At 41.9% G+C, this 12,148-nt stretch overlaps 1 protein-coding gene across 1 annotated transcript in view; it reads right to left on the bottom strand.

Annotated features, from left to right (window-relative positions):
- Positions 1-12,148, bottom strand: part of LOC139534208 (cGMP-inhibited 3',5'-cyclic phosphodiesterase 3A-like) — an 82,810-nt gene that overhangs the window by 21,592 nt on the left and 49,070 nt on the right. The window contains exons 3-5 of the mRNA XM_071333121.1: positions 2,100-2,257; positions 557-684; positions 20-254 (exon numbers count right to left, since the gene is read on the bottom strand). Of these exons, the coding sequence (XP_071189222.1) occupies positions 20-254; positions 557-684; positions 2,100-2,257 (521 nt within the window). The remainder of the gene's footprint in view (positions 1-19; positions 255-556; positions 685-2,099; positions 2,258-12,148) is intronic.

Below are 12,148 nucleotides of genomic sequence, written 5' to 3'. Positions count from 1 at the left end.
GTAAGTGCGTGTATGCTACCTGCTGCAGAGAGATGGTGGCCCCCAGTGCGGTGTGGTGGAGCTAGGTGCACTGATGCTGTGTGTTAAGGCTCTGTGTGGGACCTGGGGGTCCACAGGCCTCTCTCCCTGGCTGTCCACAGGGTCCGGTAGGTCCACAGAGCAGGACTTGGTGGTGGGGCTGGAGACAGGGGTCCCCTGGACCGGAGGGGAGTGGCAGGGAGAGGCCAGAGGTGATATATTGGAGGGGGGGTAACCTGGAGAGAGAACAGGGTTATTAGGAGGGAAGACTCGTTCAACGAAATGTAACAAATCAGATCACGATTTAAACAAAGACAAAATAGAAATTGCACATACTGCCAACACACAGGCACACATGCACCGACACAGGCACACACTGAATGGACAGAGAATGGGTTAACCCGTCTCTTGCATCTCTTACATGGCCCCATAACATTTGAATCATTCTAAATGACCTGTTCTGTTCTGATGGACTAAAATATCACTCTCTGTTTGTCACTCAAAGTGTCTACACACACACACACACTCACTCACACACCTGGTCTGGTCATTCGTCTGTTGTAGAGGTGGTTGGAAGTGGCTGAAGCAGAGTAGGAGGCAGACATGGAGCGACTCTTCGAGATGGTGAGCATTACAGAGCTGTTCCACGACTCACTGTTCACCGTGCTGGAAAACACACGGGATATCAAAACCTCAGTAAGACCCAATACTCTAACACACAGGATATCACAACCACAGTCTGTCTGCACTGTCTGTTGAATGCTGTTATGGTGAACTGTGTTGCCTTTTCGCTATTAAACAGAGCATCTATTCAACTTCCATTGTCCCTGAAGAGTAGCAGATCAGACACTATCATAATACCATCACCTCCACAACATGAACCCTCCACTCTTAGAAAAAAGTGCCATCTAGAACCTAAAAGGGTTCTTCCACTGTCCCCATAGGAGAACCCTTTGAATAACCCTTTTGGGTTCCATGTGGAACCATTTCCACAGAGGGTTCTACATTGAACCCAAAAGGGTTCTACCTGGAACCAAGAAGGGTTCTCCTATGGGGACAGCCGAAGAACCCTTTTTCCTAAGAGTGTACTTGGTGGTGACTCCAGCAGTATTTTACGCCTGCTCTGACACACAGGATAAAAATCTCCCTGGGACATTTATTCTAGAATGTTTAGTCTCCAGGAAGCCGCCAAAGAGCCAGACTGAAGTCTGCAGATACCGATCTGACTTCAGGATTAACTGTTATACTCTGAGCTTCAACCAATATCTCAAAAAGAGGAACAATTTAGATGATAAATAATAGCACCAAAAGGGATGTTGTTTTGGCCAGAACAACACAGATTGGGCCCCGGAGAGTACAGCCAGTTCTGAGTCTGACACAGAGTGGAAATGTAAGGAATCGCAAAACTGGTGTGCATTATCATCTGTATGTCTCAAACAATCCTATCATCTCAGGTTAGGTGGTTTATTCTGCATATTTCTTACACATATCCAAATCTTTAGGATCTACAAAGTGCTAGGAGGTAGGGGTTAGAGAGTATAGGGTAGGAAGTAGAGGACTAGGGTCAGTTTAGGATTGGGCAACAGACCCTGGATGCTAAAATGCAGCCTCTGTACAGATGAAGGCCAGCTGCCGTGGAGGAGCACTCGACAGGACTGAAGCCACAACCAGACCACAAACGGTCTCCTTCAAAGACAGGCATACACATATAACATCGTACATTCTCCAGTTCAAACTTCCACATGACCCATCCATCATTCACGACTTAAGAAAATATATTGCACGTGACGGGCCATAAAGGAGGAGGGTTTGCAGCTGGGGAGGGCCTTATGAGGACCGCTGGCCTCAGGATGACCCCTACGAGAAGCTACTCGAGCAGCAGGAAGCAAGTCTGATGTCTGGATGTGGAGAGAAATAAAGACGAACAGAGAGAGAGAGAGAGAGAGGGAGTCTATCGAGGAGGAGAGGGGCTGCTACCTGCACGGTGGTCGTCAAAAAGGGAGAAAAAGAGGGAAAGACGAGAGGGAAATGTGTGAGAGAGAGATGGAGAGAAAAGGGTAGTGGAGGATAGTGCATGCTACCTGCATGGTGGACTGTCGTGGAGGGGTTTGATGCTGGCAGAGCGGTCTCTGCGTACAGGTCCTGGCTCTATGGTGGGAAGACCTGTAGCTGAGGTGGTGGTGGTCCATGTAGAGGAGATCCTTCTCAGCAGGCCTGGAGGCAGGCTCCGTCGCAGACGCTACAACACACACAAAGTTGCGGGTCAGGTCCAGCTCTCTGAACAGCTAATCAAATCAAATGGTATTGGTCACATACACACATTTAGCAGATGTTATTGCGGGTGTAGCAAAATGCATCTACTTGTAAACATTTGATTCTCTACTGTGCACCAACAACATCCTGGACGGGAGACCCGAGGTCAACCACTACAGTACAGACATTATGAAAGGAGAAGAACATTTGAGGCAGGCAGATGATGGTTTTCCGGTTGATAAGGGAACGTGACAGATGGAAGACCTGGAGGAATGTCCTCAGAATCATTTGGTTGGAAAAGTGTTACTCTTTAACCACAGTAAAATGTGGCAAAAAAAATCTGTGCCAGGTCAAATCTTCCAATGACTGCATGATTCATTATCATAAGTTCAAATAACATGCTTGAGAGATTAGTTTGAATTAATTTTATTTTGTGATGATACAAAGCATACGGGTTAGTCTAGTATCAACTTAATCTTAATGAAACTAATTTTATCCATAATTTGGATAGATATGTTTTAAAGTAGTGGATAAAAGCACCATTGTACATTGACTAAAGAGAGAGAGAACAGAACCAGAGAAAAGCCTTGCTGACAGGAACATTAATATTTCACTCTTTCCTGTGTGTGTGTGTGTGTGTGTGTGTGTGTGTGTGTGTGTGTGTGTGTGTGTGTGTGTGTGTGTGTGTGTGTGTGTGTGTGTGTGTGTCTCCCAGCATATTAATCCATCTGAAACACACACACCCTGTGCACACCCTTATTTAGTCTCACCTCCGCACTAAGTGCCTGCATGCATTTTGAAGTGCTGGCCTTGTAAAATATTAAAAGCTTTCTGTGGGAATGTCTGTCAATGCTCACTACATTATAGGGTCTTTCCAGCATGGGGAGGTGAAATGGGGATGTATGTGTGTGGACGAGTTTGAGAGGAGTGTGTACTGTATGTATGTATGTATGTATGTATGTATGTATGTATGTATGTATGTATGTATGTATGTATGTATGTATGTATGTATGTATGTATGTATGTATGTATGTATGTACAGTTGAAGATGTAAGTTTACATACACTTAGGTTGGAGTCATTAAAACTCGTTTTTCAAACACTCCACAAATGTCTTGTTAACAACCTATAGTTTTGGCAAGTCGGTTAGGACATCTACCTTGTGCATGACACAAGTAGTTTTTCCAACAATTGTTTACAGACAGATTATTTCACTTATAATTCACTGTATCACAATTCCAGTGGGTCAGAAGTTTACATACACTAAGTTGACTGTGTCTTTAAACAGCATGGAAAATTCCAGAAAATGATGTCATGGCTTTAGAAGCTTCTGATAGGCCAATTGACATAATTTGAGTCAATTGGAGGTGTAACTGTGGATGTATTTCAAGGTCTACCTTCAAACTCAGTGCCTCTTTGCTTGACATCATGGGAAAATCAAAAGAAATCAGCCAAGACCTCAGAAAAAAAGTTGTAGACCTCCACAAGTCTGGTTCATCCTTGGGAGCAATTTCCAAACGCCTGAAGGTACCACGTTCATCTGTACAAATAATAGTACGCAAGTATAAACACCATGAGACCACGCAGCCGTCATACCGCTCAGGAAGGAGACGCGTTCTGTCTCCTAGAGATGAACGTACTTTTGTGCAAAAAGTGGAAATCAATCCCAGAACAACAGCAAAGGACCTTGTGAAGATGCTGGAGGAAGCAGGTACAAAAGTATCTATATCCACAGTAAAACGAGTCCTATATCGACATAACCTGAAAGGCCGCTCAGCAAGGAAGAAGCTACTGCTCCAAAACCGCCATAAAAAAGCCAGACTATGGTTTGCAACTGCACAAGGGGACAAAGATCGTACTTTTTGGAGAAATGTCCTCTGGTCTGATGAAACAAAAATAGAACTGTTTGACCATAATGATCATTGTTATGTTTGGAGGAAAAGGGGGGAGGCTTGCAAGCCGAAGAACACCATCCCAACCATGAAGTACGGGGGTGGCAGCATCATGTTGTGGGGGTGCTTTGCTGCAGGAGGGACTGGTGCACTTCACAAAATAGATGGCATCATGAGAGGGGGGAACTTATGTGGATATATATTGAAGCAACATCTCAAGACATCAGTCAGGAAGTTAAAGCTTGGTCGCTAATGGGTCTTCCAAATGGACAATGACCCCAAGCATACTTCCAAAGTTGTGGCAAAATGGCTTAAGGACAACAAAGTCAAGGTATTGGGGTGGCCATCACAAAGCCCTGACCTCAATCATATAGAAAATTTGTGGGCAGAACTGAAAACGCATGTGCGAGCAAGGAGGCCTACAAACGTGACTCGGTTACACCAGCTCTGTCAGTTAGCGATGGGCCATAATTCACCCAACTTATTGTGGGAAGCTTGTGGAAGGCTACCCAGGAACGTTTGACCCAAGTTAAACAATTTAAAGGCAATGCTACCAAATACTAATTGAGTGTATGTAAACTTCTGACCCAATGGGAATGTGATGAAAGAAATAAAACCTGAAATAAATCATTCTCTCCTATTATTCTGACATTTTATATTCTTAAAATAAAGTGGTGATCCTAACTGACCTAAGACAGGGAATTTTTACTAGGATTAAATGTCAGGAATTGTGAAAAACTGTACAGTTGAACTCGTACGTTTACATACACCTTAGCCAAATACATTTAAACTCAGTTTTAAACTCAGTTCTTCACAGTTGGGATGGTGTTCTTCGGCTTGCAAGCCTCCCCTTTTTCCTCCAAACATAACAATGGTCACTGGAATTGTGATACAGTGAATTATAAGTGAAATAATCTGTCTGTCAACAATAGTTGGAAAAATTATTTGTGTCGTGCACAAAGTAGACTTGCCAAAACTATAGTTTGTTAACAAGAAATTTGTGGAGTGGTTGAAAAACGAGTTTTAATGACTCCAACCTACGGGTATGTAAACTTCCGACTTCAACTGTATGTGTGTATGTGTATGTGTGTGCCTCCCAGCATATTAATCCATCTGAAACACACACACCCTGTGCATCCCGGGACAGTCTTGTCACCCTACTCTTTCTAAAGCCTCTCTCTCAGGACCATGGATTAGTATTTCCATTGGTTATAACATGAGTACAGTCATTGTCGTCCTTATGACATTCCTATGACCTGATGGTGAGATGGACACAGTGTGATTGGCTCACAGACTCAGAGGCTTGGAGCAGGATTCAAAGGGTTGCAGAGATCCAGATGTCTGATGCTATCGAGGTGAGCCATGTCTCTTCCAGTTACTCACAAAGACAGTCTGTGTCACAGCCAAGGGGGAGGGGTCAAGTCTCGTCCTATCAGGGTCTGGCCCACTTCCTCATATCAGCCCTGGTTTGTGTCTAATGGGCTCTAAACATTACCTCATTGAATCTACTCTGTAATCTATCTGGGTCTAAAAGCATGTCAATACTACTTTGCTATGCATAAGGTTCTAGTGAATTCAACTTTATTGAACAAAAATATAAACGCAACATGCAACAGTTTCAACTATTTTACTGAGGTACAGTTCATATTCGGAAATTAGTCAATTGAAATCAATTCATTAGGCCATAATCTATGGATGTCACATAAATGGGCAGGGGCACAGCCATGGGTGGGCCTGGGAGGGCATAGGCCCATCCACTTGGAAGCCAGGTCCACCCACTAGGGAGCCAGGCCCAGCCAATCTGAATGACTTTTTCCCCACAAAAGGGCATTATTACAGACAGAACTACTCCTGAGTTTCATCAGCTGTACGAGTGGCTGGTCTCAGATGATCCCGCAGGTGAATCCGGATGTGGAGGTCCTGGGCTGGCATGGATGTGAGGCCGGTTGGACGTACTGCCAAATTCTCTTAAACAATGTTGGAGGCGGCTTATGGTAGAGAAATTAACATTACATTCTCTGGCAACAGCTCTGGTGGACATTCCTGTAGTCAGCATGCCAATTGCCTGCTCCCTCAAAACTTGAGACATCTGTGGTATTGTGTTGTGAGACAAAACATTTTAGAGTAACCTTTTATTGTCACCAGCACAAAGTGCACCTGTGTAATGGTCATGCTGTTTAATCAGCTTCTTAATATGCCACACCTGTCAGGTGGATGGATTATCTTGACAAAGGAGAAATGCTCACTAGCAGGGATGCAAACAAATTTGTGCACCACATTTTAAAGTAGTAAGCTTTTTGTGCTTATGGAAAATTTGGGGGATGTTTTATTTCAACTCATGAAACTCATGGGACCAACACTTTATATGTTGCGTTTATGTTTTTGTTCAGTATATTTAATACAATTCATACATTTTCTGGTGAGATTTTCCATATTATGTCATTGTGATATACGCCTGGGATGCTGTTTTTCACTACAGTCTTATACAAATCATTGGTTTGGCTGCATTTGTCAGAGGAAAAGGTTTTGGGGGGAATTGAAGCATAAATAACTTCTCTAATCTAACACCATTATCATCAGAGGTACACAGTGTGAGCAAAGCAGCTTTTCCTCTGGACTGCATTTAGCTAGTCTCTCTCTGTCCCAGGCCCTCAGACTGAGTTACCACACACACTTACACACACACACTTACACACACTTACACACACACACACACACACACACACACACACACACACACACACACACACACACACACACACACACTTACACACACACACACACACACACACTTACACACACACACAACACACAAACACACACACCACACACAAAACACAAAACTCCAATATTCCGGAGTAGCACATCTCTTCTCTGGAATTTCAGAAAGTGTTTTGTCTAGCAGACTGAACGTCGAAACAGCTTTTATACAAGAAACAGAGATGGAACTGCACAACCAGACATCCCCTAAAACAAACCAGTATTCTGATCCAAGGGAAGAAGGAAGGAAGTAAAGGGGCATTGTGGACTGGGTAGCAGATGTAAGGGCCTCACCTCCTCACTACGACCTTCTCTAAATTGTGTTTTGATTACTTTTAACCATCAGAGAGAGTAAGAGAAAGTTGGACGGACACGGTTTTATTCACATGGACTCTGTGTTGACACAGCTGTGGAGAACCCCAGATAAAACAGCAGCAGCTCAGGAACCAGATGCTCTCGGTGGTGTTTGTCTGCACTCAGAAACAGACAGAATGTCACCTTTAATTCACAGGCTGAGAGTCTAGAGTGAGTGGAGACCAGGAATGTGGTCAACAGTCTAGCTAGGAGAGTAGAGCCCTACAGTATCAGATACAGTAGATGGTGAGATGAGACAGAGGGGTTAAGGAGTAGTGGGGTCTAGACTGCTGATGTAAAGCTAAACACTGGTGTGGGTAGCAGTTATAGGGAGTAGGGTAAGGGTTTGGGGACCGATACACGTGATATAAGGAGCTATATGTCTGTAAAGACGTGGCTGTTAAGATATAATGACCCCAGAGATGTAATTTAATGGGTACACAGTAGAGGTCGACCAATTAATCGGCATGAGTGTTTAATTCGGTCCGATTTCAAGTTTTCATAACAATCGATAATCAGTCTTTTTGGACACCGAATATGGCCGATTACATTGCAATCGGCGAGGAAACTGCGTGGCAGGCTGACCATCTGTTATGCGAGTGCAGCGTCAAAAGGACCTTGTGGCTGCAAGTAGCCAAGTTAAGTTGCTAGCTAGCATTAAACTTATCTCATAAAAAAATCTATCAATCTTCACATAATCACTAGTTAACCTAGTAATATCATCAACCATGTGTAGTTAACTAGCTTGTCCTGCGTTGCATATAATCAATGCGGTGCCTGTTAATTTATCATCGAATCACAGTCTACTTCAACCTCGCCAAACGGGTGATGATTTAACAAAAGCGCATTTGCGAAAAAAGCACCATCGTTGCACAAATGTACCTAACCATAAACATCAATTCCTTTCTTAAAATCAATACACAGAAGGATATTTTTTTAAACCTGCATATTTAGTTAAAAGAAATTCAGTTTAGCAGGCAATATTAACTAGGGAAATTGTGTTACTTCTCTTGCGTTCAATGCAAGCAGAGTCCCGGTATATGCAACAGTTTGTGCCGCCTGGCTCGTTGCGAGCTGTGAACTAATTTCCAGAATTTTACATAATTATGACATAACATTGAAGGTTGTGCAATATAACAGAAATATTTAGACTTAGGGTTGCCACCGATTCGATAAAATACAGAACGGTTCCGTATTTCACTGAAAGTTAGTTTTTTTTCGAAATTACAGTTTCCGGATTTGACCATATTAATGACCAAAGGCTTGTATTTCTGTGTTTATTATATTATAATTAATTCTATGATTTATGATTTGATGTTTGATAGAGCAGTTGGACTGAGCGGTGGTAGGCAGCAGCATGCTCGTAAGCATTCATACAAACAGTACTTTACTGCGTTTGCCAACAGCTCTTAGCAATGCTTCCAGCACAGCGCTGTTTATGACTTCAAGCCTATCAACTCCCAAGATTAGGCTGGCAATACTATAGTGCCTATAAGACATCCAATAGTCAAAGGTATATGAAATACAAATGGTAGAGAGAGAAATAGTCGACGCGTCATAATTCCTATAATAACTACAACCTAAAACTTCTTAACTGGGGATATTGAAGACTCGTGTTAAAAGGAACCACCAGCTTTCATATGTTCTCATGTTCTGAGCAAGGAACTTAAATGTTAGCTTTTTTACATGGCACATATTGCACTTTTCTTTTCTTTTCCAACACTGTGTTTTTGCATTATTTAAACCAAATTGAACATGTTTCATTATTTATTTGAGACTAAATAGATTTTATTTATGTATTATATTAATTTAAAATAAAAGTGTTCATTGTTCATTCAGTATTGTTGTAATTGTCATTATTACAAATATATGCATAAATATCGGCCGATTAATCGGTATCGGCTTTTTTGGGTCCTCCAATAATCGGTATCGGTATTGAAAAATCCTTATCGGTCCACCTCTAGTACACAGCATACACTATGCATTATGACTATGTTCATAGTTGACTAGCCACAATGACTAATGCAATGCTTGGGTGTCTATGAGCCATGCCACGAACCCAACGTTTTTCCCTGATCTGAAAACGTCACCTGACAAGGAAAAACTGGGCCCGAGTTACAGCCTACATAACCCTAACTACATCAGTGGAATCCATAAAGAGTTCAATGAGGCTGTTTAACTTCTTGCAACTATAGGGGGTGCTGTTCCGCATTAGCATATTTGGGTCTCCAAATTAAACTGCCTCGTGCTAAATTCTTGATCATACAATATGCATATTATTGTTATTATTGGATAGAAAACACCTTCTAGTTTCTATAGAAGTTGGAATTTTGTCTCTGAGTGGTACAGAACAATATCTACAGCACTTTTCATGACAGGGGTCAGATTTCAGAAATTTTTACCCCTGATCTGGAGTCTGTTTTTAAGGCGACAGTGAATGCTATGAAGAAACCGACACTGCCTACGTCTTCCTCTGGGTGTCTGTACGTCATCACGTTTTGAATGGAGTCTATTGCACAATCCCAGCCATTATAAAACCACAAAATGTATAGGGACCGCCCTTTCTCGTCGCGCGCCTGAAGCGTGAAGGACATCGGACTTGCCTCATTCCAAATCCTTGTCTAACCAGCAATATTTCTCCGGTCATGTTTTCAGTCGTTATAGTTGTTAAAAACATCATAATGTAGTTAATTTGAACCGTTTTATAGCAATTTATATCCGTTTAGTGCGATTTTGAGGAATTTCTTTGTTGTGCACTCTGAAACTTTGGACACGTTTTGGGGTCCCGTTCGATCGTTAGTGGATATTTCGAAGGACAGAGGACATCTATCGACCAAAAGACGTTTATAACATAGAAAGGATACATTGCCCAAGAATCTGATGGAAGAACAGCTCAAAGTAAACAATATTTAATATGATAAATCGTTGTTCTGTCGAAATATTTTAAACGCATATTTCGCCATTTTGTTTGGTATAGCTTCACTTGGCGAACCCTGTATTGAAAAGTAAGGATAATTTTAAAAATGTAAATCAGCGGTTGCATTAAGAACTAATTTGTCTTTCGATTCCTGTCAACCCTGTATTTTTTAGTCAAGTATATGATTAGCTTTCGATTAAACTAGATCACTCTGAAAGCTGACGTTCCTCATTTTGAGGCTTGAGTTGTGACTATTTCCATTGTATAACCACGGTTTTGTATGGCTAAATATGCACCTTTTCGAACAAACTGTATATGTATGTTGTAAAATGATGTTACAGGAGTGTCATCGGAAGAATTCTGAGAAGGTTAGTGAAAAGATTAATATATTTTGGCGGTGATTACGTTATAGCGCTCTTTGGCTGGAATCGATGCTCTGGTAACGTTTGCACATGTGGTATGCTAACTTATCGATTTATTGTGTTTTCGCTGAAAAACGCTTAGAAAATCTGAAATATGGTCTGAAATCACAAGAACTGGGTCTTTCCATTGCTATGCTTTGTCTATTTTTATGAAATGTTTTATGATGAGTAAATTGGTCATACACGTTGCTCTATCTAGTAATTCTAGTCGATTTGTGATGGTCGGTGCAATTGTAAACTGTGATTTCTACCTGAAATATGCACTTTTTTCTAACAAAAACTATCCTATACCATGAATATGTTATCAGACTGTCATCTGATGTTTTTTTTTATAGGTTATTGGCTATCAATATCTTAGTTGAGCCGAATTGGTGATAGCACCTGAAGGAGTAAGAAACTGATGGAGTTAGAATAGTGGTGTATTTTGCTAACGTGTTTAGCTAATAGATTTACATATTTTGTCTTCCCTGTAAAACATTTAAAAAATCTGAAATGGTGGCTTTATTCACAAGATCTGTATCTTTCATCTGGTGTCTTGGACTTGTGATTTAATGATATTTAGATGCTACTATCTACTTGTGAAGCTATGCTAGCTATGCTAATCAGTGTGTGGGGGGGTGGGGGGTGCTCCCGGACCCGGGGTAGAGGCTCGTTAGAGGTTAAGCTTCTCTGGGTATCCTGCATAGCATCACACGCTTTATTTAGTCTCACCTCTGCACTAAGTGCCTGCATGCATTTTGAAGTGCTGGCCTTGTAAAACATTAAAAGCTTTCTGTGGGAATGTCTGTCAATGCTCACTACATTATAGGGTCTGTCCAGCATGGGGAGGTGAAATGGGGATGTACAGTGGGGAGAACAAGTATTTGATACACTGCCGATTTTGCAGGTTTTCCTACTTACAAAGCATGTAGAGGTCTGTCATTTTTATCATAGGTACACTTCAACTGTGAGAGACGGAATCTAAAACAAAAATCCAGAAAATCACATTGTATGATTTTTAAGTAATTAATTTGCATTTTATTGCATGACATAAGTATTTGATTACCTACCAACCAGTAAGAATTCCGGCTCTCACAGACCTGTTAGTTTTTCTTTAAGAAGCCCTCCTGTTCTCCACTCATTACCTGTATTAACTGCACCTGTTTGAACTCGTTACCTGTATAAAAGACACCTGTCCACACACTCAATCAAACAGACTCCAACCTCTCCACAATGGCCAAGACCAGAGAGCTGTGTAAGGACATCAGGGATAAATTGTAGACCTGTACAAGGCTGGGATGGGCTACAGGACAATAGCCAAGCAGCTTGGTGAGAAGGCAACAACTGTTGGCACAATTATTAGAAAATGGAAGAAGTTCAAGATGACGGTCAATCACCCTCGGTCTGGGGCTCCATGCAAGATCTCACCTCGTGGGGCATCAATGATCATGAGGAATGTGAGGGATCAGCCCAGAACTACACGGCAGGACCTGGTCAATGACCTGAAGAGAGCTGGGACCACAGTCTCAAAGAAAACCATTAGTAACACACTAC

This window comes from Salvelinus alpinus, chromosome 11, assembly GCF_045679555.1.
Source record: "Salvelinus alpinus chromosome 11, SLU_Salpinus.1, whole genome shotgun sequence".
In the NCBI taxonomy this organism is placed as follows: domain Eukaryota; kingdom Metazoa; phylum Chordata; class Actinopteri; order Salmoniformes; family Salmonidae; genus Salvelinus; species Salvelinus alpinus.
The sequence above is the reverse complement of the archived record's forward strand: the minus strand, read 5'-3'. Positions and strand labels throughout refer to the sequence as shown.